This window comes from Leishmania panamensis (genome assembly GCF_000755165.1).
Source record: "Leishmania panamensis strain MHOM/PA/94/PSC-1 chromosome 18 sequence".
Taxonomy (NCBI): domain Eukaryota; phylum Euglenozoa; class Kinetoplastea; order Trypanosomatida; family Trypanosomatidae; genus Leishmania; species Leishmania panamensis.
This window is the reverse complement of record NC_025863.1, coordinates 515804-540674: the sequence shown is the minus strand read 5'-3', so window position 1 is coordinate 540674 and position 24871 is coordinate 515804. Positions and strand designations below refer to the sequence as shown.

General features: G+C 54.5%; 3 protein-coding genes across 3 annotated transcripts, besides 3 other annotated features; all 3 read right to left on the bottom strand.

Moving 5' to 3' along the window:
- Window positions 1–3476: 3476 nt before the first annotated feature.
- LPMP_181310 (hypothetical protein) lies at window positions 3477–5288 on the bottom strand (the record flags this gene model as incomplete). The annotated part of the gene is made up of 1 exon (XM_010699663.1): window positions 3477–5288. The coding sequence occupies one exon, from the start codon at window positions 5286–5288 to the stop codon at window positions 3477–3479; it is 1812 nt and encodes a 603-aa protein (XP_010697965.1).
- A 5567-nt stretch (window positions 5289–10855) lies between these two features.
- Window positions 10856–11327: a repeat region.
- An 819-nt stretch (window positions 11328–12146) lies between these two features.
- LPMP_181300 (hypothetical protein) lies at window positions 12147–14390 on the bottom strand (the record flags this gene model as incomplete). The annotated part of the gene is made up of 1 exon (XM_010699662.1): window positions 12147–14390. The coding sequence occupies one exon, from the start codon at window positions 14388–14390 to the stop codon at window positions 12147–12149; it is 2244 nt and encodes a 747-aa protein (XP_010697964.1).
- A 2308-nt stretch (window positions 14391–16698) lies between these two features.
- Window positions 16699–17229: a repeat region.
- Window positions 17230–18599: 1370 nt separating this feature from the next.
- LPMP_181290 (cholinephosphate cytidylyltransferase A, putative) lies at window positions 18600–20360 on the bottom strand (the record flags this gene model as incomplete). The annotated part of the gene is made up of 1 exon (XM_010699661.1): window positions 18600–20360. The coding sequence occupies one exon, from the start codon at window positions 20358–20360 to the stop codon at window positions 18600–18602; it is 1761 nt and encodes a 586-aa protein (XP_010697963.1).
- A 2049-nt stretch (window positions 20361–22409) lies between these two features.
- Window positions 22410–23052: a repeat region.
- Between the last annotated feature and the right edge of the window lie 1819 nt (window positions 23053–24871).

Here is a 24871-nt window from a genome sequence, read left to right as displayed (position 1 = left end):
AAACAAAGCGCAAGCGCTACCACGTGCCTACACTGCAATCCACTTCTCTCTGTGGGTTCAATTTCTTTGGCGTTGTTGGGAGCTTTTTGGGGGGTTCTTTTTTTGTTTCGTTTATTCTTCCACACTCACGCGCTCACCGCACAGCTCTTACAGTTTCGCGCTTCATTCTCGATGCCCTCACTTATCTCTGGTGCATGGCATAAGACCACTCTTGCACACGTAGAGGGTTAGGGGGCCATTTGCTGTTGCTGCTTCTTTGGCTGAATAAGCGACCAATGAAAATAACGAGCACACGCAGAGGGAGAAGTACACACAAAGAAGAGGGGGGAAAAGAGAAGAAGAGGATAGCGCAACGAATCACACTTCTACTTTGAGCTACAGAGCCGTTTGCCATCTTTGCCTGCCTCTGTGCGTGTGTGTTTTGTGTGTGGGTGTGTGGGTGTCATTGCTACCGCAGCTGGTAACGTCACGGATGCTGCCGTCAGTCCGTGAAGAGCCCAACACGCGAAGAAAAGAGACAAAACATAAATCTGCGCGGTGCGTCCTAACAGTGATGAGTACTCATGAGAGAGAGAGAAGAGGAGGTGCTACATGCTAGCGAAAACAGCGCCAGTCACACGAACAACAGTATGAAAGATGGTGCGATCGTGCACACGTGCATGATGACTTCAAGAGACGAGAAAAATAAAAGAAGCCAAGCAAACAAGTGGAAGCGAGAGAGAGAGAGGGGGAGGGGAGGGGAGGGAACACACACAAAAAAAATGAGACAGTTGAAATTAGCGTACAAATGTAAATAAAAGAGGAAAAGCGTCGAGAGGCGGCAGAGTAGAGGAAGTACACACTCATCAAGCCAAGAGAAACCCTGAGAAGAGAGAAGACGGGTAAGTCGATGATACGCGACACGCATTGGGCTTGTGCTGTGAGGCAAGAAGCGAGAGGCAGAGACGAAAGGGTGGGGAAAAAGAATGTATGCGCATAGGAGACGCCTATACTAGAAGAACAGGACACACATCCCCGTGCAGACAGACACACACACACACACGCTCGCAACTATCGAACTCGGAGGGAAAAAGGGAGGCAGGAGGTGCGAGAAGACACATGTGGGGACTACGGGCCAAAAAACAACTGGGGACAAAAGAGAGGGAAGAGAACACACCGTCACACGCCTCCGAAAGGGGAGGAGGGGAGGAGGGGGGGCGTACCCAGTAGACATAAAGAGCAACGAGATGGTACTGCACGCCTCTCTCTGTGTGTGTGTCTGCACTCGTATAGGGTGCTCATCCATGGAGTATGAATGAGCCAAAAGAACCAACGAAAAAAAAGAAGGAAGAAAAACAACTACGCCGAGCGAGCAAGCAGGCAGGGAGACAGCGAAAGAGAAAGAGATTGTGGAGGAGGAAAAGGGGGGAAAGAAGAGCTGCGAATTACTGGATAACAAAACACACACACGCACACACACGAGAAGACAGAAAGAGAAGGCAGCAGGCAGGCAGGCAATCCCCGCATACAACATACTTGAGTCACCCAGGCGCACGCACAGAGGGAGAGAGAGGCAGATATACACAATGATCAGACACGTAGAGCCTCCTCCCCTCATAACCGCTCATTTTCCGCTGATCGTCTTTGCCTTTGCACAGCTCGCCTGAATTTGCTCGCATCTCGTCTGCAGTGCTTTCCGTGTGCGTTTCTTTCTTTTTTTCCCTTCTGTCTTACATCGCAAGTAAGAGTGGGGCTTCGCCTTCACTCCCTCCCTCAGCGCCCTTCTTTTCTTCTTCTTCAAGGGCGCGTGTATGTGGCCAGCCTGCCTGCCTGTAGGGACATTCAAAGATGAAAAGAAGATCTGCAAGAAACAACCACACCGAGATTGCCAGATGGAATCTGCAAGCAACGTAGAACGCGAGCTGCAGCAGCAAGGGAGGGGGATATACGTGTGCCTGTGTGTGTGTGTGCGTGTGTGTGTGTGTGTAGCAGACAAAGTTGGAAGAAGAAAGAGAGGGAAAGCAAAACTAAACTGAAAGAAAAAAAAGAGAAAAATGAGAGTCAAAATCACGACAAACAGCGAGGGAAATTAAGACCGATAGGCTGCGCTGGGGGAGGAGGGGGGAGTTTGTGCGAGAGGAAAAGAGAGCGAAAGCGGCAGTCAGACAAGGAGAAACGCGGGGATTCCTCTGATACTTCAACCCCACACACACACACACACACGGGTGCAGCTGACACACGTACAGACATGCACATACAACACTACGTACGCAAACACGCATCTACAAGCTTGAGTGCGGTTGGCATCAACAGCTTCAGAACGAAAAAGAGAAGGGTAGAAAGGTCGGGGAATGGCAATCACACCTGGGAGTGGATAGCCAGCACAACAGTAGCGGGGTGAGGAGAGAGAGAGAGAGAAAAAAAAATGAGAAGACAGCTGCGGAGTCGGGCAGGCATGAACCAAAGAGACGCAACATAATAAAAGACGGCGGCGACGAGAAGGAGCGGGGAAAAAAAAAGAGAAAGAGAGGCTCGAATGTATGCTCGCATGCGTACGCGTGTGCAGAGGAGGGAGGGGGGGCAGCAGTAATACGCGGTTCGTCTCTGTTCCATGTTCTTGGCACCTCACATCGCCACAGCCACCGCCTCACACTTCGCCTTCTTGGAAGTATTCATCCGCACAACAGAAGAGCTTCCTCTTCCGTTCCTGCCTCCTTCACGGGGAGGGAGGGGGGGGAAGGGGTTTCGAGCGCCTCTGTCGTGTTCTTTCATGCGAACGATTGCACGAGACGCAAGGACAGGAAGAAAAGAAATCGGCCAAAGAAAAGTGTCACAATATAAAGTCAACGCGATAACAGAGAAAAAGAAAACACGTGAGAGTGGTGAAATCATCGAGTCGCTCATATGTGTGTGTGAACAACATGCAGTCACGGCGACAAAACTACGCAGAAGGCACGATTAGGGGAGAAGGCGAAAGCGTAAGCGCTGTCACTGCCCCGCTCTCGCGCAGTATCGTCTTGCCCACATCCCTCTGGGACAATTCGCCTGCTCTTCGCATAGACGGGCTGCGGTGCTCGCCTAGTCGTTTTTTTTTCTCTTTTGCGTCCGCCTCCATCTCGCTTCTCGGTCAAGTTGGTTGCCTTTGCTTCTGCGGCTCTTCGTGAGGAGCAGTCACTCCGTGAGCAACTGGCTTGACCGAGAAGCGAGATGGAGGCGGACGCAAAGGAAAAAAAAAACAAAGCAGCGCAGCGCCGAAAAGTCCACGCCGGTAGCCGTACACCACGACCGCACACACACACGCGCACAGAAAGAGAGCCTGAAGAGCGGGTAAAACAAGCGCAAAGCCACAGAAGGCTCACACAAGCAGTCACGCCGAAACGCAGGTCGTTGCGCCATGGGCTCATGAATGCCGCTCTGTCGTGCTTTAGGTCACTCACATGGAGACCAGGTTGCATGCGCGTGCGGTCGTGCAAGACGCTGTTGCATGTTGAGCAACCTCAACGAGGGGACTGCGGCACCTCGCCGGCATCGACGGGCCCGAGCACCGTAGCCTCGGAAGCCCCGCGCGGCAGATATAAAAGCGTCCCCAGTGACTGAGAGCTCGTCAATGTTTGAATGGCAAAGGGTGTGAGCGAGATGGAGAAAGACGGAGTCACCAGCTGCGAGCTCATACCCCCTGCTGCGCGCAGCTGCTGCGACACCGCTTCCTGCAGCTTCGCAGACGCAGATGTATTCAGGATCCTCTCGACTGGAGTGGACGTAGTTGTGTTGGACGTCGTGCCGTTCAGCATGGTGACGTTGGTCGCATTGCTGGAGTTGGTGTTCACGGTGTCTGGAGAATGGGTGTGTCGGCGCTGCGGTAACTGCTCCGCAGTGGGTGAGCTGCCGCTCCGCCGCGCCCGTCCGCTCGCTTCGCCGTTGCTCGCGCTGCTGCTGCCGTTGTTATTCGTGCACTGAATTGCGCTGCTAGAAACGTGGCTGATGTGATTGTTGGCACTGCTCTGTCCATCGCGCTTTCGAGGAGCGCGCTTGAAGTCGCCCTGAACGCTTGGGTCCACATGCACGGCGTGGATTAAGTTGCACCGTTCGCCGCTGTTGCACATGCCACTGTTCTCGTAGCTGTCGCAGCACATCAGCGTAGTCTTTCCCTCTTCCCTCCGCGCTGCCGCGCCGGCCGTCAGGAGAACCTTCTCCGAGAGAATCACAATACTGTGACCATCCGGCTGCACCACCTCCAGCCTCTCGCCGGCCGGCATGCGTGGGTACGTGCAGAGAGTCTCATGGCGCCAGATGTAGTTCACGTGAATTGGGTGTGCCTCCAGCTTCGTGTAGTTGCAGTCCGCGTGCACAAACTTGCAGCTGCTCCCCATCGCGCAGCTCTGCGGTTCATGCGAGCGGTAGTTGCGGCACAGCACAAGACGAGTAATGTTCAGCCGTGCAGGTGGCAGGTGTACCACGCAGCTCGTCGGTACATTGTAGATGAACTTAAAGTCCGGGTCGAACACATCCAGTGTGGCCTTGGCGGTTAGCATCTCATAAAGCGTGGCCTGGTTCTCTCGGCGAGTGGACACGCTGGTGTTGATTCCACTGCCAGGGCGGTGCTGGTTGTTTGTCACAGCAACAGGGGAGGCGCTAGGCACGTGGCCTGGTATCCCATAAGGGGTTACCGAGGCGCCACCGACAGCCGCCGGCGTCCTACCGAGCGGGCCGCTGCTCGAAAATCCGGTCGCTGTTGCTGCTGCTGCACCGGGGTAGTGGCTGCTGGCAGGAGGCGTGGAGGTCAACGCCGTTCTGGTGCCATTCGATTCAAGAGTGTAGAAGGTGGTGCCATGCGGCTGCACCTGCATGAGGTTGGACTGTGTTGCCGCTGCAGGGCCAGCAGAAGTCATCACTGGTGCACCTGCTGAAGAGGAAAAGTAGTACTTCACACCATCCTCAGTGTGAACAGCGGCGGGCTTGCTGGCAGCGGGGAGTTGCTGCTGCTGATGATGATGCTGATGCAGGAAGACTTCGTATGGGACAATGGAAGCGCCATCGAAGGCGCCAAACGACACGTTGCCCATTGGAATTTGCTGCGGCAATGCAGCCTGGCGGTGCAGCTGCACACCAGATGCGTCAACCAACGAGTAGACCGTAGCGCGTCCAGCGAGCTGTTGCTGCTGCTGCTGAACTGGTGCCTGCGGTGCGTTGGTGGTTGTCGCCATGTAGTGTGTTTGAGGAAACTGCAACTCTGCTGGTGGACCAAAGCTGGAGATGGGCATGGGGCGGCCGAAGAGACCGGACACATCTTCATACACCGGGGAGAACATGTTTGCGCAAGTGAGTGTGTGGGTACAGGTAGGCTTTTTTTCGACGCGCAGACACGCCCAAAGCGATCACTGCTGCACAAGGGGCAGCGGAGCGAGTGAACGAAAGGGGGAAAAAAATGAGGGTGGGGAGAGGGGAGGGGGCAGAGGAAACGCGCAGAGGCGAATTGGAGAGCGACGTAACACGACCACAAACACAACCAAACAAACAGAAAAGAAAAAAAAACGAAAAGAGAGAGAGCGAAAAAAAAAATAAAAATATGCGAGAGAAAACACACGTTTGCGGTTCTTCTCTGGCTGCCTTGGGTTTATTCGGTCCCCGTTGTTGTTTTTCTTTTCGGTAATTTGTTCGCCGCCTCCTTTAGGGGTTGATGTCGCCTTGCGTCCTTTTCTTCGACTTGGTCGCACCGCTAGTTTCCTTCGTGCTCAACCGTTGTATGGATAACGGCGACGAAGAAAGCGGAGAAGAAGAGGCGAAGAGGGAGTAGTGGTGACGGAGTGAGGGAGTAGAGATAGATTCAGCAGCAAAAGGAGAAAGGGGAAAAAAAGGAGGGGCAAACTGTGGAAGGAGGAAATCACTGAAACACGAAAGCAAAAAAACTGTTTAATAGCGCGGCGGCAGTCAAGTAAAAGACGGACGCACGCACCGACTCACACGCGAGTAAAAAACCCCCCAGAAAAAAAGGGCAAGAGAAGAAGGGGAAAGAAAAGAAAAGCGCAGTGAGGGGTAAAAAAAAATACTAAAGAAGAAGTGAGACAGACAGACAGACAGACAGACAGAGAGAGAGTGGGCAGCAACAGACAATAAGGAAGTCGGTAGAAGTTGCAAATCAGTGCATACACATAAAGAGAGGAAGAGACAAGGATAGGAATGAGGGAGAGCGATATCGCTGTATATCTTCCTATAAAGGCACACACACTCTCTCTCGTTACTGCCTTTCTCGCTCGCTTGCTTTCGCGCGCTATAACTCGGTGAATGAGATCGAGTACGCGTACACGACAATGGACAAAGAAAAGCTCGAACCTCGTGTGTGCGTGTGGGCGTGTGTGTCGATGAAGGCGATGGGGATACAGAGAAAGAGAGGAAACAGCGAGAACAAGTCGAGGTGAGAGAGCGCGCGGTGTTAGTGTGCACGCGAGAGAGGGAGAAAAAGAGATAACCAGAAAAATAGCGGTACACACGCACGCACGAGCAACGTCGTACACTCAGAAGCCAGGAGGAGCAAGTCGGAGCAAAGGGGAGGGGAAAAAGCACCAGCACAGATACTGCAGCCAGCGATGGAGGATAGGTGGATAGGGGCAGAGTAGCGCACGAGCAAACCGGCAACCAAAACAAAAAATAAATAAATAAAGTGTAAGTTGGATAGTGCAGGCTCGTTAGTGCTCTTTTCTTCTTGGCTTTTTGTTTTCCCCCGCGCATGCAGCGCTTTTTATATATGCGTGTGTGAGTAGGGATCAGGCCCGAGAAATCGAGAAAAAGAGGTGGCACGAGCGACAGCAGAAGCAATTATTTTCTATTTTGCTTTCGCAGGTAAAGCCACGGTTGAAAAGGATTGGGTTTGAAGGAGAGATAGCGGGGGAAGAGCCAGACAGGAAAGAGGGGGAGAGAGAGAGAGAGAAAAAAAAAAAACACTAAAGAACAGACAGACAGAGAAGAAAACAAGAGAAAAGCGGCAGCAGAAGAGAAGCTTTTCGTTCGCTCTTTTCGCTTTGTTGCGCTCAGTGGTTGCTTCCTTCGTATCGCCGTACTTCTCCCGTGACCTTTTTTTTCTTGTTTGCGTGACGTTGTTCCTTTTTCGTCTGTTTGCGGGCTTTACGTCGTGATGGCGTCCTGCGTTTGCCTGCGCGTCTGCTGATTGAAGAGTTGCTCCGTTAGTGAAGCCCAACGCCCGCCTCTCCCCTTCGGTTAGTCCTTGTCCTTTGCGGTTCCCTCTCCTTTTTTGCGGCTGTTCAGCTCGTTTACCTCACGTCGCTTTCGCTCAAGTCCTTTTCGGTTCGTTCTTCTGCCCGCTTCGGCACCATGCGGGTGCAATGTGTGATCGGCCGCTCCTTTTTTGCCGTTGTTCACTCTCCCGCCACTATATGTTTTAGGCTGGGGGAGGGGGGAAGAGCGGGAGGGGGGGGGGGGGGCGGAGAGAGAGGAAGAGGAAGACGGAGCCAATAAGCAAAGAACAAAGAATGAAGAGAGAAAGACCAACCAAAAAACGAGCAAAACAACTGAAAGGAAGCAAGAAGAAATCACTTGACTGGGGGCGAGAAAAAAAGGGGGGAGGGGAAGGGTGGTCAGAGAAAGCCCTGGTGGAAAAACGACAACACCTCCCGAGGGAAAATATCAGGGAGAGATGAATTGGTGGAGCTACTCGCGGTATCAGCTCAAAGAAACCAATGGGGGAAACAGGAAGGCAGGTCAAGAGAATGGGGAGGGACGAGAGAAGATGAGGGTGATAGGAAAAACCGAGCGAGGGAGTGAAGAAGAGGCCTTGTAGACACTTGGAGGCTGTCTCACATACAAGTACAGAGAGGAGAGAGAAACGGCGGGAGAAGGACAGAGCGAAGTCTCAACAGCAGTAGGCCATAGATGGGTAGGTGGAGAGAGAAGTGGGACTGGGGGTGGGGGTCGGCAGAGCAATCAAGAAGGCACAGAGAAAACGAAAGTGGCAAAGAGAGGGAGGGGTGATGGGGAAGGGCTGAGGTGTGATGCTTTATTCTTTTTTTTCGCAGTCTTCAGTCTTGTCATATGCTCCTGCTGATGGTCTGTAGGGGCAGACGGCTCTCACTGGGTGTGCTCCACAAGTTGGCTGGTAGAAAAGATGAAGCAGACGGCGGAAAGAGAGGGAAAGGGCCTCTACCTGCGTCGGAGTGGGATGCGTGAAGAGAGAGAGAGAGATGATGATGAACGAATGAGGAAAAGCAGCGGTGCGGTGGAGCAGTTGGGGAAGGGAGTGAAGAAAGGAGCGGGAGGCAAGACGTCCACACTCCAGAAAAGAAAAAGTTGCACAAGCCTGGCCCTCACGCCACGTATAGGCGCGTATATATCACGACCAGAGAAGATAGTCGGCAAAGAAGTGCGCACAAGGTCCACGTTGCAGCTCGACGCGAGAAGGGAGAAAATATAACGACAAAAGGCAAAAGTGAAAAAGAGACTGGAAATAAGCCACTATCACTCCTGTTGGGTTGTCGGTCGGTCTGTCGCAGATGTAGGCGTGAGTGAGTGCTGGGGGTTGTGCAAGGAAGAGATGGCGATGACGATTGTGCGACGTAGTCCTCGTGAGGGCCGGTAAACGTACCTTTCACTTTCGTTGAGCTATGCTTCTTCTGACCTTCCTTCGAGCCCCAAGGAGCGACCCGAAAAGGAGAACGAAAGGAAAGGCACACAACGCGCAAGAAAAGGAGGCAGAAAGGCTTATGAGAGAAAATATGAGCGTGTCAATGCTCGTCAAACAGCGCCTGCAGTTTGTCGCCCACCCAGGAAGTACCCACGGAGAAGCACAGGCAAGGATACTTCTATGGGTGAAGGTGGAAATAAGCAAGAGAAAGAGAGAGAGAGAGAGAGAGAGAGAAATGGGCACACACACTCACACACACGCGCGCGCGTCGAAGGACCTGGGGAGTGTGAAACAGGGGAACGGAGCGCAGTGAAAGAACGTTGGAAAAAAAAAAAGGGCACACTCGCTTGATCACAGCTGAAAGAGACACAGAGAGAGAGCAAGGAGAGGTCCACAGGGTTGCTCTTTCTCCTTTCCTTTTCGGTTTTCTTTTTCAAGACCGGGAGATCGGGATTGAGCCTACAAACGAAAAGAAAATTCAGAGAAGAGGAGCTCACGCACGCGCGTGCTGACGGAGAAAGATGGGGAGAAAAGAGACGGTGAAGAAATAAAAGAGAGAAGAGATGGACGCGAAACAACACGAAGAAGAAAAAGGGGGGAGACAAACGACACACGCACGCACGCAAGTGGGCAAAGGAAAGAAAAGAGAGAGGAAATAGCGAGGGGGAGGCCAAACAGAGGAATCAAGGCGCACACCCACATACACGGCCAGGGAGAAGAAAGAGGGTAGAAAGGGGGAAACAGACAAGGAAACAAGAGAGAGAGAGAGAAAGCGGCAAGGGTGTTAACCAAGCGAGACGGTGCGGGGGGTGCAAGCTTGGTCAATGCTTCTTCGGTATCCTTTGCCTCTTCGTCTGTAGTCACCTTCGATCCACTTATTTTTTGCTTGTTCGCTCTCTTGTGGATGTGAATGTACTTGGGTGGGGGGTGGGGTACTCTCTCCTTGCTTGCTTCGTGTGTCTGGCTTGAGTGAAGGCGGAAAGGCGGGACTGAGGAGGTGGAATCCTTGTGTGTGCGTGTGGATGTTGTGTGCGTTCAGTGAATGTGGATGGTGGAAAGAACCAGGAGCAGCGACAACGCACGCCGTAGAGCGCACGCGCTCGAGAACAAAGTGGAAAGAGGCAGAGAAAAAATGTATATATATATATATATATACAGGACTGCTGGAGAGGCGATAGTCGTGGCAAGCGGATACCAAGACAATCAATCTAGAAGACAGCGATGGAAAGATGACAACACGACGACGACGACACACCGTGCTAGTGAACTATGTTGTGGCAGTGTGTGGGCGTGGGTGTGGGGGGAGAAAGATAAAGAAGGGGGAAAGATGAAGAAGATCAGTGCGGACAGACACCCACGCACAAACACCTACCAGAGAGTGCCTCCTTTTGTTTCTCCTGTGCTCATGTACTCCCTTGTTGGCATGATGTTGCCTTGTTGATCTTTTCGGCGTGGCCTCGCCTCGCCACATATTTGGTTGTTGTTGTTTTAGCGTGCTTGAAAACAAAGGCCGGCGAGGGCTGGCCAGACAAGATGAAACGAAACAGAAAACGATGTAGAGGCGGAGGGAGAGGGAGAACAGATGCATCTGAGAGAACCGGGGAGGAGACTTCGTAAGTGCAGGCGAGAGACACACAAACAATCCCGCACAGGTCTGATCGGTGCTGCACCGCTGGCTCAGGTGCAGACAGGGGCAGAGGGTGCACACGACTCGCAGTTCTCCTTCTCCCTTACACACACACACATTCATACTCACACTGAGATCCATACGCGCGTTTTCTTCCTTGTCGCTGCCTCAGAGAGAATAGGTAGGGAAGACTAGATAATTCGAGGTAGAGACAAGTTTTAAAACCTAACTTGGCAGAGTACAAGGTCGAAGAGAGAACAAGGAAACCTCGACAGAGAGCAGTGACACGCACTGGTGTCGAATGCGAGAGCCAACGCGCATACAGCTATCCAGCACACAAGCACACACACACACATTCCTTTAGTTTCCCCACTCACCCCCGTTTGTTGAATTGGCCATTTCTTCACTCTACACAGGTCGCTGTACCTTTAAGGGAAGCTGTACAATACAACGTAGAAGACATGAAAGGCAGAACACACAAAGAGAGACCAACAGAAGGCAAAATAAAAATTAAGAGAGAGAAAAAACAAGAAAACCCCACGGACGAGAGTCACTGAGAGAAAACACATATGGCACGTAGCATATACGCAGAAGTTATTGTTAGCTTGTCCTTAAAAGTGTCCAGTCTCGGACAGACAACATGAGTGAAACTCCACTCAGCCACCGGCCCGGTCCAAGGCCCATCGCGGGGGGCGAGGCAGCCATAGACACGCCTCGCAGGCCGCCTCACAGCCGCTCGCCACCTGGGGCATCCCTCGGGGCAGGTCCCGCTCCCGCCCCCCACCGGTGGGCAGTGAGGGCTGCGTGAGGTACGCTCGAGTCACGCTGACACGCCGCCCATCATGTGCAGGGCGCAGACGGGTTCACTGTCGCAGGCCGCTCCGACGCAACGCCATCCAGGACCTGACCGCCGGCATCAGCAGCGATAAACTGCTCTGGCCACCCCTACGTCGTAGGTGCCTGACCCTCTCACCACCAGAGGTGGCTCAGTATGGGCAAGGATAAGGGGACTGCCTGGCTTCTCTCACATAGAGTGGGGGTGTTTGGGCCCCAGGACGCCACGCGCTGAGGTGGCCCTCGCCACCAGGGTAATATGAGAGAGAAAAGAGAAGCGGAACAAAATAGAGGCAACCTCCAAAATAGCCGCAGCAGCAGCAGCAGCAACTATAAAAGGTTCTCAGAGCACGGGCACACGCACACACGTGCACGAGGCATTAGAAAAATGTTACCAAAAACACTGGAGAAACACGTAAAAGGGAGCGCAAGGGGTTTCCCATGTGGGAGGTGAGTTACAGGTGAGTGAGTGAGTGTGTGTGTGTGTGCGTGTGCGTGTACGTGGGTCGCTTTTTTCTTGTATGCTTTACCTCCAGCGTGTCCTTCTGGTGGTGGTGGTGGTTCGCAGCCGCCCCTCGTTACCCGGCCCCCCACCTTTGCCCCCCTTTTTTCACCTGCTGTTCTGTTCGTTGTGTGGACGTGTGTTTTAGTCACCGGCCGATGTCCTGTCGTTTTAGTACGACAGGACAGAGCAGCAGGACCAGAGAAAAGGAAAACGGTACGGCATGCTGAGTGCAAAGTGTTGATGCAGCAGGGAGACGAGGGTCCCGAGCTTGTGGTTTGTGTGTGTGCCCACTCCGTCACTCAGATGATCCCGGCCTACACAACGTCGGACGATAAAATGAAGACATGCACGCTGAGCGAGAGGAGAGGGGCGCATGCACTAAAATAAGGTCAAAGAAGAAAATTTACAAAAGGCGCAGTCACACACACACGCACGCACGCACGCCCATAGACACGCACACACACACACACACACACACACACACACACGCACAGTCACGCACAGTCACGCACACATCCATACGAGCAGGCAGAAGCAGATCACCCCCTCTGTGCACTCACTTTTCGCCGCTAAAGCTGCAACGACGGCGACGGCGGCATCCACACAGTTGTGTCCAAGTCTCCGTACAATGGCCAGTTGATGGGAGCGCCGCTGCCAGTCAACGACCCACCAGTTCCAGGGGCTGTCGGTACAATGAAGAAGACGCCGTTGGTGCTGCCCAGCTGCTGCGAGGTTGGTGTCATCAAGGTGGCAGGAACGTAGTTGCAACCCACCTGCTGACAGGCACTATTCATCAGCATCACGTACGGTGCGCCTCCTCCTACGCTGGTCGGCGACTGAGGTACTCCCATCGCGGTCGGCGGTGACAACGTGGGGCTCAGCAGTGGGTATGTCATACACCCGTGCGGCGGCGGGGCAAAGATAGTCGGCGTAAAGGAGTACGCAATTCCACCGCCGGCGGTGGCGGCATTGTTAGCGACGCTGGGTAGTACCGGTGGTAGCAGTGGTGGCTGCTTCGCAGCAGGCGACCTCCGCACGGCGCCGCCGTGGTAGGCACTAGACTGATGCCCCTCACTCGCCACAGCCTGGGCTCCGCTCGCAGCACGCAAAGCCGTCGAGCCCGGTGGCTTGGACACAACCGGCGCCACTGCCCTCGGCGCAGGCGCATGCTTAAAGTCGCCCTGCACGTTCGGGTCCACGTGCACGGCGTGGATGAAATTGCAGCGCTTGCCGCGGTTGCACATGCGGTTGAAGTAGTAGTGCGCGCAGTGCGAGAGCGGCGCTGTGTGCTCGCGCCAGTTGGTGCTGCCGCGCGTGACAAGAATGCGCTCACTGGAGATCACCTCCGACGGAGGTCGCTCGTTCGGTGCCAAGACGGTGACCTCATCCCCGGCCGGGAGTCGCGGGTAGGTGCACAGAGAAAGGTTGCGCCATGCGTAGTTCACGTGGATGCTACACCGGGAGACTTTGCGGATATCGGCGTGCACAAACTTGCACAGGTCTCCCTTCGAGCAGCTTGTGGGATTCTCGAGGGTAAACTTGCGGCACAGCACGAGCCGCGACACTCCGAGAGACGAGCTTGGGCGGTGGAGCACCTGCGAGGCTGGAATAGAGAGCAGTGCCTCGAAGTCCGAGTCGTAGACGCTAACATGCGTCTCCTGCCCAGCGGAGTTATTGCGGCTTTTTGGCAGACTGTCAGGTCCCAGCTGATCAGCGGAGGGGTCATAGTTGCAGCTGTTTGCATGCGGGTGGCGTGGCGCGGTGCCGATGCGCTGCTGTCGCTGCTTCAAACGTTGCAGAGGACTCTTCGGCAGCACCACCACCGCGTCATCTGCACGCGAGTTCTCTTTGGCTGAGAGCGCCGAGTCGCAGAACGTGGAAGGGCCGCCGCAGCTTGGCACTTTGGGAGAGCGCGTCTCACCGTCACCGACGTTGGCCTTGTTGCCTGAGAACGAGATGAGAGTGGACCTGTGAGTCTCACTGAGCGCGCTCTCATCCACGGTCCGCGCGGCTGGCGGTGTTGTCGCGCTTGGGTTAGAAGAGCTGTTCGCCCCTGCTTTAGAGAGATGAGGGCTGGTGAAGTGAGAAGCAAGGCAGCTGGTGTGGGCACCGTACTGCGCAAGCGAACTCGGAACCGAGGACGTCGAGAACGACGACGACCCCGAGTAGAACTCCTGCAGCAGCACACCAACGTCGTGCACCGAGCGAGCCACATATGTGGGCTCCACGGGTTCTGAGGCCGCCACGCCGCTGCAGGCCGCCCCGCTCGCCGCGGAGTCCGGCGTCGGCCACGCCGCGGTCACCACTGATGGCGGCGAGGTAAACTTATCAACTGACGTGCTGCTTACTGTCTGTGAGCTGTTGCCAGTAGACGACGAGTTCCTGTGTAAGTCAGTGACAGCGCCGATGACGCCACTCCCAGGCGCAGACACCGGCGAGCCAACAAACCCGAATGAGGCCGCCAAGACCCCTGCACTCCCGGAGAGTGAAATCCTCGACGGAACCCCACCAGAGCAACCGTGGCTGATTACCTTCTGATCTGTGGTCGCACAGGCAGAGTGCAGGGGCACAGTGCCGGTGGAAGAGTCGCCAAAGTGCGACTTGTAGGAAGATGACGCTTTCGAAAAGTTGGCCGAATTACTTCCAGGGGGGTTTGACGCCGAGCTAACCGAAATGGCGGGTGAGGAGACCGCGCTTCTGTGGTCTGACTGTACAGCAGAGCTCACTGCAAACCCTGGCGCCGGCATGGCTGCCACAGTGCCACTGCACGAGTAGTACGAATTTAACGTCATTGACTTGCCTGTGCTATGCATTACTCACCCAAGACCAACGACGAGAAGAAGAGCAAAGGAATGTGTGCGTGGAGAGAGAGAAGTGGAACAGAGAAAAGGACGAGCAACGCAACAGAGCGAGTGTGGCGGGGTAATTTCTGCGCGAGAGGCAGAGCGCTACACAAGTAGAAGAAAGCGAGAAGAAATACAGAGAGGTGCAGATTAAGAAAAAAAAAGGGAGAGAACGAGGGAGAGAAGCACGAAGAAACACGCAACATGCAGCACAGCAAAGGCGATGGGGGGAGGAGGAGGGAAGAGAAAATAATAAATAGAGCACGAAAAGACGCTCCTGTTCGTTGGCCTTTCTTTGGGTGCAACACAGGCTGTGGACGCCAAAGCTATCACTTCACCACTGTCTGCTCTCCCTCCTCCCTTCTCCCCGAGGGGCTGCACGTAGACCTCGAGGGGGTATCTTTCACAAAGTTGTCCGTGGCGTTGCCTTCTCTGTTTCGTTTTCCCTGTATGATGGCGCAATAGAACGAAAATCAAGAGAAGAAGGGAAAAAAAAGAGCTCAAAAAAAATGAGAGTTATGTTGTGCTATGCTAGGCGTGCGTGTGTGGGTGGGTGTGTGGGTGGGTGTGGGTGTGGGGGGAATAAATAAATAAATAAAAACAGCGAAGGAAGGAAGGAAGAAAATGTCACGCAAAGTCACGCGAGAGCGAAGAGCGCGCGAAGTGACGGAGAGGAGAGAGAGGGAGAGAGGGGGGGTATGGTTAAGAAATAGGGACGAGTGACTCGGATGAAGATGAAGAAAGAGCGCGCAAGACACGAAAACAAAAGACAAAGGGGAGAGGAAGAGGATCTAAGCCGAAGGAAAAGAGAAAAGAGGGTGAGAGGGGCGCAGTACGTGAAGCAGAGCAATAATCCCCCCTCTTCCTCTTTTAGTGTAATGTATGCGCGCGCGCTTTGATTTGCCGTCTCTTTTTTTTCCTTTGAAGAGAGAGCGATAGGCCAAGAGAATCCAACAACAACAGGCAGAGAAACTGAAACTTGTAGCTTTCAGTTTCTCTGTCCCTCTCTCTCAGCAGCGGCAGGAGCAGGAGCTTGTTTGGAAACTGAAGCGCGTGTATTATGTGGGGCAGCGCACATAACACACGCGTAGAGAGAAGAGGGGTAAGTTCTGGCAAAGACAGCGGCAACGCAAATGAAAGTGAAACCGGCAGGAGGAGAGGAGCACAAAAGGAGAGGAAAACGAAAGGCGCTAAAACGTCTGTGCCGGTGTGTGTACGTGTGCGTGCAAGCGAATTTGTAAGAACGAAGGGGAGAACGTCTGGTGGTGTTCTGCTGAACGAGTGTGCGAGCGCGCACTGCAGGTTCCTGGTCCTTTTGTGGTGTTTATGTTTTCCTCGGCACCTTTTCCCCTTTGTTGTACTTTTTCCAGAATTTAAGGAAGAAAATAAGAAAAAATAAGACGTGCTTGCGTGGCGCACACGCACCGGTACGCAACGAGCAGGCCAGTCCGATGGGCGCGTCACGCGCGCAGCAGACGCACACTCGCACAGAAGGAAGGCAGATGTACCACGCGGGGGCGCACTCAGCCAAGCAAAGAAATATATATAATGCTGGCAGTGGAAAAGCGAGTGTAAACAAGATGAAGCACCAGAGGGAGGGAAGGGGCGTCAACGGAAAGGGGAGCAAAGTGAAGTGAAAAAATATATACACAAACAAACAAGGCTAAAAATTCTTACGTCTCTTATTCGTGTTCGGGGCTTACTTTTCGTCTTGGTGGTGTCGGCTTGGGTTGCGTGTTATACGTCTGTGCACTTGGCGACGTTCACTTGATCTTTCCCCTACCTTTGGGTGGACTCGAGCGCGTGTAGGCACTTGGGTGCGTGCAGAGGGGAAGTTGTGAAGTGGAAGGTGTGGCTGGTCGAGCAATAAAGAGGAAAGAGAGAAGAGCAGTTTGTCGATTCTGAGTCAAGTCAGCGCACCTTTGCGCATGCACGTGCTGCTCCTTCTCTTAGCGCGGCAGAAGGGGAGAGGAAAGGAGTGTGTGTGTGTGTGTGGCTTTGCCACACACACTCTGCACGCGTACACACAAAAATGCATAGGTACGGGCGCGCAAGGTGAGACTCGGTGTCTTTATTTGTTCCTCTCTTGCTGCTACCTTCGGCCAGAACCCACTAAAAATGGGTGCGGCACACCAGAGTGAGATGGAGAAAAAAAAAAAACTAAAGGGGAGCGTTAGCCAAGCAGGCGGCTCGGCACAGCGCCTTGCAGATTGCGCAAGAAACACGAAACCGAAATAGAGCAGGAAGGAGACAACTAAGAAAATATTTTCCTCGTTCATTCGACGTGTCCAGTCTCGCACAGACAACATGAGTGAAACTCCACTCAGCCACCGGCCCGGTCCAAGGCCCATCGCGTGGGGCGAGGCAGCCGTAGACACGCCTTACAGAAAGGCGGCCGCCTCAGCACGACCCCTGGCTCAAACTCTGCACGCGCCCACGCCTCGCAGGCCGCCTCACAGCCGCTCGCCACCTGGGGCATCCCTCGGGGCAGGTCCCGCTCCCGCCCCCCACCGGTGGGCAGTGAGGGCTGCGTGAGGTACGCTCGAGTCACGCTGGCACGCCGCCCATCATGTGCAGGGCGCAGACGGGTTCACTGTCGCAGGCCGCTCCGACGCAACGCCATCCAGGACCTGACCGCCGGCATCAGCAGCGATAAACTGCTCTGGCCACCCCTACGTCGTAGGTGCCTGACCCTCTCACCACCAGAGGTGGCTCAGTATGGGCAAGGATAAGGGGACTGCCTGGCTTCCCCCGCAGAGCGGTTACGAGGCTCTGATACCATGCACCGAGGCGGCCCTCGTCACCAGGGGCCCGCCCGCAGCGGGTGAGAGCAAAAGCCAAGTGTGACGGTTGCCAGCGCTATCGCCTTTACGAAGGACACGCACTGACCTAAACCGCGTTGGTCCCTCTTGGCCCGCGTCACATTTTTTTGAAGCGCTCCCGACGTCCTTGCAGGAACGCACGCGTTATTTCTTTGCATTTTCCCCTTGCGTCTGGGTGGGTGTGCGTGTATACGGCGCTACAGACGCATGCAGCACAGATAGCGAAGATGAAAGTGGACACCATCATCCGCAAGTGTAGAGATCGGAGAGGGCCTGTCAGGGAAAGTGTCACCACATCATCGGCATCACTACAGTACAGCCGCCGCCTGTTTGCATCGACTTCGCTTCGGTGTGTGCGGTCGCGTACATTGCTCCCCCTCACACTCGCCTTGAATGAGTTTGCTTACGTGCATGGGTGCTTGTGCAGTGATGCATACCTGGGTGCTGGCGCCACTCAGCAACGGCAATGAAGAGACAGTCGTGCGCTTCGAAAAGAAGCAGAAAGACAACGCCATGAACACTGCAAGAAGATGAACAACAGAAAGAGCGAAAAGAGCCGCTCACAGAGATGCCTGCTTCCCCTCAAGCGTATGCATCGTGTTCAAGCAGCACATCGTCAAATGAGAAATTCACACAGAGAAAGGGAGAGAGAGGGAGGGACAGGAGAACCACACGGACAAGGGTAAAAGCACCGGAAAGGAAAAACAACCCACATAGCGAGGGGAGGTAAGCGACGGCTTGAACGAGAAACCCAAATTATAGATATAGGTTGTCAAGCAACGCCAACACAGGCGGTAGTAATATCACCACAGACATGCGCTTGAGACGCAAGCACAGCTCTCTTTCCTCATCAAGCACACGAAGCAGCAAGAAGTCGTGTGAGGAGGGAGCAAAGAAATGGCGACGGTGGTAAAGGGGAGAGGAGTGTTGCAACGCGCAGTCTTGTACGCCTCCTCCCTTCTGTGGGAGAGCTGCCGCCACTGAAGAAGGAGCAAAGCGGAAGAAGTTAGTAGGTCTACACAGAGGGGCCGACACCTACACATGCACGCACAGATGTGCACATGTGTGTGCATGGGTAGGTATCTCAAAGAGGGGATCGTCGCCGAGCCTCGCTTGCCCTTCAACAACAGTGCTGCTCCGCTGCGCAGGCAAATATATTTCGCGCCTTTAATGGTCGCTATTGGACACTCTTCGAATGTCGAAAGAAAAGCAAAACAGTAGCGAGAGCAAGACAGAGGGTATATAGGCTCGTAAAAGCGCCTCGGTGTGGGGTGTAAACGCGGTCACCAGAGGACTCAACACCAACACAAGCTGCAGAAAGGCGTCAGCTAAAGACACGAGACGCCGGCATCGCCCCTCACGCCCCGCCCTTCACCTTTGATGTGTCGCTCTTCCTGTCCTTCGCCTCTACCGAGTCCTCACTGGCGGCACGGATGCGCGATATGAGAACGCTGGTGGAGATGCCGGGTGTTCGCGGTACAGTCCGCAGGATGCCCATGTGGCGTGGCACCGCGTAGTACGTGTCCGTCGGTGTATTGTACTCCTCGCCACAAACGACCAGGTGAATGTTGTAGTACTGGATCATCTCCATCGTGATGCCCGTAACCGGCGAGTTGGGGATCACTTCCGAGACGTACCTGCACAGTCGCACCTCATTGATGCGCTCCTCGGTGGTCATGATCGGTGGGCGTTTGTACGAGGCGCATTCCTCGTCGCCACAGACGCCGACGATGAGACGGTTGCCGAACTTGAGCGCGTTGGCCATAAGAAGCTTGTGGCCGGCGTGGCAGAGGTCGAAGACGCCGTCAATGAAGACGTTGCGCACAGGCGTGAAAAGCGGTACATTCAGCGAGTACGAGAGGTCGACCAGCATGGCAATCAGGTACATGATAGTCCCGGCCACAGAGAGCACGTCATTCAACAGCGAGCCGAGGCAGAGAAAAAAAACCGCGGCGTGAATGCGTCGCTGGGCGAGGTGACTGACGTACACCTCGATGGACAGAAGTCCTACAATCATGGCATCGCCAATCACGCTCAGCAAGCCGTACTGGCTCAGTGGCAGGAGGTAGAAGAGCGGCATCACACGCGCGGCGAGGCAGAGCAAAAAAATCCCCTTGTACAGCTTCTTCATCTTGAGGATAGCAATATTCACGAAAGTGGCGACGACGAGGGTGTTGTAGCCCACCTGCGCCTTCGCCAAGATGACTCCGAGGATGTTGCGGCAGGCGGTAGGGTAGAACCAGCGGGCGATGAGGAGCAACACCATGAGAAATGACAACTCCGATTCACGGAAGCAGTACGTTGCGATGTACGCCACATTCTTGACACGGTCCTTCTTCAAGTTCGAAGCGTTGATGCGGCCGAGCACCGTGTTCAGCTCAATCAGCTGAAGGGTAAGCAGAAAGTACCACTTCGTACACACGTCCTCAATGTGGAACACCTCCAGCAGCGTCAGCGCCATGAAGACGCGCGCCATAGAGGAGCAAATGCGGGAGAAGATGTCTCCCAGACTGGTGGCGCTGCGACATCGCTTTGCATGCACGCCGTCCAGTGAGCCGCATGTGATGGAGATGACCAAGAGCAGAATCGCCAGCACCGTAGCCGTCTGCACCGTGCGGTCCGTGTGGAAAAAGTCCACGTAGTCCGTCGCTGGCGGTCTTAAGACTTGACCGCTCGCAGTAGCGACGGCACTCATGGCCTTCGCCGCCTTCGCCGCCTTCGCCGCAGCGCCTTCTCCGGCTTTGTAGGCAGAGGCCATCTCTCCCACGACGGTCTTCTCAGCTGCAAGGGGCGCCTGCCCGGCGCCACGGAGTCCAAACGCCTGCAACGACGACTTCACGTCGCCCAGTACCGCGTGCGAGCCGTGCTGCTGATCGCCAAAATGGTAGTACGTGTTAATGAGCTGGTACGCCTGCATGCTGCTGAGAAGCCCCGCCAGTGTGATAGCGTTTGGCGCCACGAGATCGCTGAGCAGGTGTCTGCTGATGCGAATCCAAAGGGGGTAGAAGACGCGAGTGACAAAGCTGGCGGGGCGGGTGTTGACGTCGCTGTTGGCACGGTAGATGAGATTTCGCTCCTCTGTTGTAAAGAGGAAGCTGTGCTCTAGCAGATGCGACATGTCAGACTCGTGTGCGTGTGCTCGAGATGGAGTAGTAACGAAGGAGTCTTCCAGTCTAGAGACTACAAGATAAAAAGAGAGCGCAGATTCTGTGCGTATGTTTTGAGGCTGACGGTTCACTGTTGTTGCATTCGATCAAGCGCAATCCGTCGCGTAGCTTATTGCTTCGATGTGCGTGGGTGTAGCTCGCTTGCGCACACACACACACACGCAAGACGGACGCCCACCCACACACCAAAACGTGCGAAAAGTGGCGCAGAAGAGAGGAAGAAGTGGCACGCTGAGGAAAGATCAACGGCACACCTGCGATGGCCCTAAGCACAAACAAAAGAAAAGGCCAGCAGCGGTGACAAGGAGAGCAGCAGGAGGCTACGAAGCTGGGCTTTAACCGATCCACCAACGCCTCACGGAAACAGATGAGCGAGAAGGAAGATGAATGATTTGGGTGTGGGAAAGGAAGGGGGTAGGCGAAGGCTGCTGCTGCTGATGCTGCTGCAAAACAGTGCTCTCTGGGAGTGTACGTCCGGTAAAGCTGAGCGCAGGGAGTGCGCAGAGCAGACAAAACGATAAAAAAAAGGAGAAGCGCAGTCAGTGGGGTGATAATATTTAAAAAGGGGAGAAGAGGCTGCGAAGTGGGGGAGGGACTCCAGTGAGCCAAAGAAGTGTGCTCGTGTGGGTCGGTGTGTAGGTGCTTACACGTGTCTGGTCGTCTAGTAGACCCCCTCCTGCGACTTCGCTGTGCTCTTCTCGAAAAGGTACTGCCGTGGCAAGATTCGTATGGAGAACAATTCCCTACACCTTTTGTGTGTGTAGAGGGTACACGATGCAACAGCGTATGCCTGTTTCCCTGTGTGAGTTTAGGTCCCCTGTACTGGTGTAGGCAACGTCTTGCTTGCGTTCTCTGGGTGCTGCTGCACACCGAGCAATAACATATTAACAGGCAGTTGGGGCAGGCGCACAGCGAGCTGCTACTGCTCAGGTGCCTATTGAATCGGGCGGTAAAACGCAACGCCACTGCTGCTGCTTATTGGGGAGGGGGGCAGAAAAGTGTACACTCGCAACGCGGCTCGTATTGTCGATTATACGAAAAGCGCTACAAGCCGAGGGAGAGGCGGGGCCGAAGCAGCGCAACAAGGAGAGAAGCATACGCAGAACGGCAAGAGGAGAGGACTGCACCCATTTAAAGTGGCACTATGAGGTGCTCTGGCCGCGGAGCACGGAAACAGAGAGAAGATTCCAGCTGTTGAGGATTTGCGCTCGCGACGCAGTGAGAGGTGTGTGTATTGCTGTCGGACGAGTCGGAGGCACACACACATATACACACAGGTGCGCACGGATACCCACAGGCAGAGGGGAGGAAGGCAAAAGGCAGAGCGCACATCAGAGAGATAAAAAGAGAGAAAAAGGTAAGGACAGGACGAGGGAATTGGAGCATGTGAAATTGGCGAGACTAGTCATGAAGAGCAACCCAACCCTCCGCCCCCCCCCCTCAGCTAGCCTCTTCTACAGTTGCGGTGACCACGTGAACGTTAGCAATGCTACCGACTATCCTGTAGCACCGGGTGAGTGTCCTCTCAGGGGTATGGGGAAAAGGGCCATCTTTTCTTCTTCGCAAACTACTCGTGGCAAAGGGTGGGAAAGGAGAGAGAGCGCCGAAATCAAAACACCCCACCGTCAGGCACGTATACGCATGGGGTGCCTTTTGCTCCCCGAGTAGATGACAAGACTCCTCCGCTCCCTCCACCTTCGTCTGATCGGACGAGAACAACTCCGCTCATACGCTCATCATTGCCTTCCTTCGGTAGCTCTCCACCAGAGAAGAAGTACGCGCCGACAAGAATAGCGTCAAGCGGAGAGGGGTGAAGTGTTCCCGCTTCCGCCCGTAGAAACTTCTCGCAACGTACGCCCTGGCTTGCTCCTGTCTCCCTTCCTTGGATATGTAATCCCTCTTGTATTTTTTTGTCCTCACAGAGATGCGCCTGTGCGCAGACTGCGCATGACAGAGAGATGCTTGGCAGAGATAAACACAATAAATTTGGATTTTCGCTTCGCTCTCACGTGTCTATCCCACCCACAAACACGTCAGCAGCTGCACGCATTACCACCACAGCCCACCCATGCCTGTGCTACACAGCGGCTATATGCTGGCCGTTAAGGATGGGCCGCCTGCCGCACAATCGACTCGCGCGCCTTGCAGGCTCTTCCCATCCTTCCTCGTCCCGTCCTCGGATGCCTGCCGCGCGATCGGCGTCAGATGGACGCGGCTGCACTGCACGCCCCGACCCACGCGGGCCGCGGCCAGGGTCCCTTTTATTGCCGGCGCGCGCCCACACACGGGGACGCCGCCGCCGCGCACCCCTCCCCCCGCCACGCCGGAGCCCCGAACACCCGACGAGCAAAACGTCCCGCAGGCATGCCGTGCGAAATGCACCGCGCGCAGAACACGGGTGTGCCCCAAGGGCTCGGCAAGGAGCCGGGCCGCCAAGCCCCCCCCCCAACCACGCAGCACGAGCAGAAAAACAGCAGGCGGGCGCGCGTATACGCTGCATCGCTGACAGGCTTCGCCGAGGGCTGGTCCTAACGGGGTCATGGCCGCGAGCCTCCTCGGCACAGCGCCAGCGCAGGTCTCTCCTCTAACATCGCGGCGCCGCAGCCGCACCCGAGCGCAGACCGCAGGCTACTGGCTTCCCCACAGAAGGGGTACTACACTCTGATACCAGGGTGAGTCTGCCGGCACTAGTAGGGGAGGCAAGTCACATGGAAAAACAGATGTGTAGACCTTTTTTTTCCTGTAAACAACTGAGGAGATGAGCAGCTGAAGGGTAAGAAAGAGCGCGCGCAAGGACTTGGGGGAGCTGTGTTCGCACACTGACCGTATGCCGCCTCCTATATATGCCCGTGGAGATACACAGAGGATGAAGTGGGTACCAAGGGGAAGCGAAAGATGTGTGTGTGTGTGGGGGTGTTTTTTGGTCTAAAGCCAAATACAAAATACACACACACATATATGCGTGTATGCATGTGCGAGGCTGCCTTGGGCTGAGAGGGAGGGAGGGAGAGGAGAGGAGAGGAGAGAAACTCAAAACACGACGAAAAGCGCACAACAGAACAAAAAAGGGACTCTCCACTGACACGTGCACGTGGCGTCAAGACAGAGAGAGAACGATAGCAGCAACCAAGCCAAGTTCAAGTTTAGTGGACGTGTGCTTCGACCCGCTCCTGCTTTGATGCCGCTGCTCCTGCGCACCGCCTCTCCTTTCCGGTCGGTGTGTCTGGGAGTGTTTATTTGCTTGTTTTTTTTGTTTGGGGAGGGAGAGGGGGGTTGGTGGTGGTCGTCGTCGTCGTCGTCATTTTACATCGCATAAAAGGGGTGCGGAAGAAACAAAAACACAAACCGCGAAAGAGACTTAGCAATAGGAGAAGATACGCTACATTAATATAACACACTTCGCCTCAGCGTAGGGCTGTCTGTGAGCACGTGAGCATCAGAGTGAGGCAAAAGTGATGTCGCCTGTGAAGAGTGCCAGAAAGAGCCCCTACGCAGTCCTGCGCAGTCGAAGCCACGCCGTGGTGTCGTGATTCATCGACAGCGATGGCAGGAGAGAGAAGAATGCGCGTCGGTGTTTAGGTCAGCTCATGGCAGAGTGTCGCAGAAGAAGGCGCAATGTATGCAAATAAGAACGAATAGAAACCCAGAAAAAGCGAGCCAAGCGTGCTATGCAAAGAGGAGGAAGGAGAGGGTAGGAAGGGTTGATATACATCGGTCCAGAGCTCCTCACACCAATCCACACTCACATCTACGCAGGAGGAGGAGGAGGGGGGGGGGCATCGGGAAAAAAAAAGGAAGAAAACAAGGAGTGGTGGCGAGGGAGACGTATCGTGACGGTGCAACGTGAAAGAGAGCAGCGCCAGAACAAGCAAAAGAAGGGACGGAAGGCAATGGAGGCATCCATAATCGCTGAGTGAGGAAAAAGTGCAGTAGCGAGGCACCGCCCAGAGAGAATAAAAAAGAGGAAGAAGGGGGTGGGGGGGAGGTGGTGGTGGTGGTGGTGGAGGGACTTGTCTACAAGAGAGTACTCACTGCCGTACGTTCTCTTTTTTTCGCACGCACACGCATATCTGTATCTATATATCTATATATCTATAGATATAGATATATAGATACATATATGGATATATTTATATATGTATATATATAGAGATAGATAGATAGATAGATAGATGCGTGCGTGTGTGTCTTGCGTTCCTCCTGCGCTACTGCGATATTGAAGAGGGGGGGGGGGGGGCGGCTCCTACAGAACCAATCCAAAACGAGAGTGACTCTACACAGAAGGCCGCAGCTCAAAGAAAGACGAAAATAAAACATAAAAACGAACGAAAGAAAATGAAGCCATTCGCTACTACGTAAACATCGAAGCAGGATTGTACATCGTGAGCACAGGGAGACACAAAGAGAGATGAATAATATATATTCATATGTGTGTATGCGTGTGTGTGGGTGGGGGGGGGGG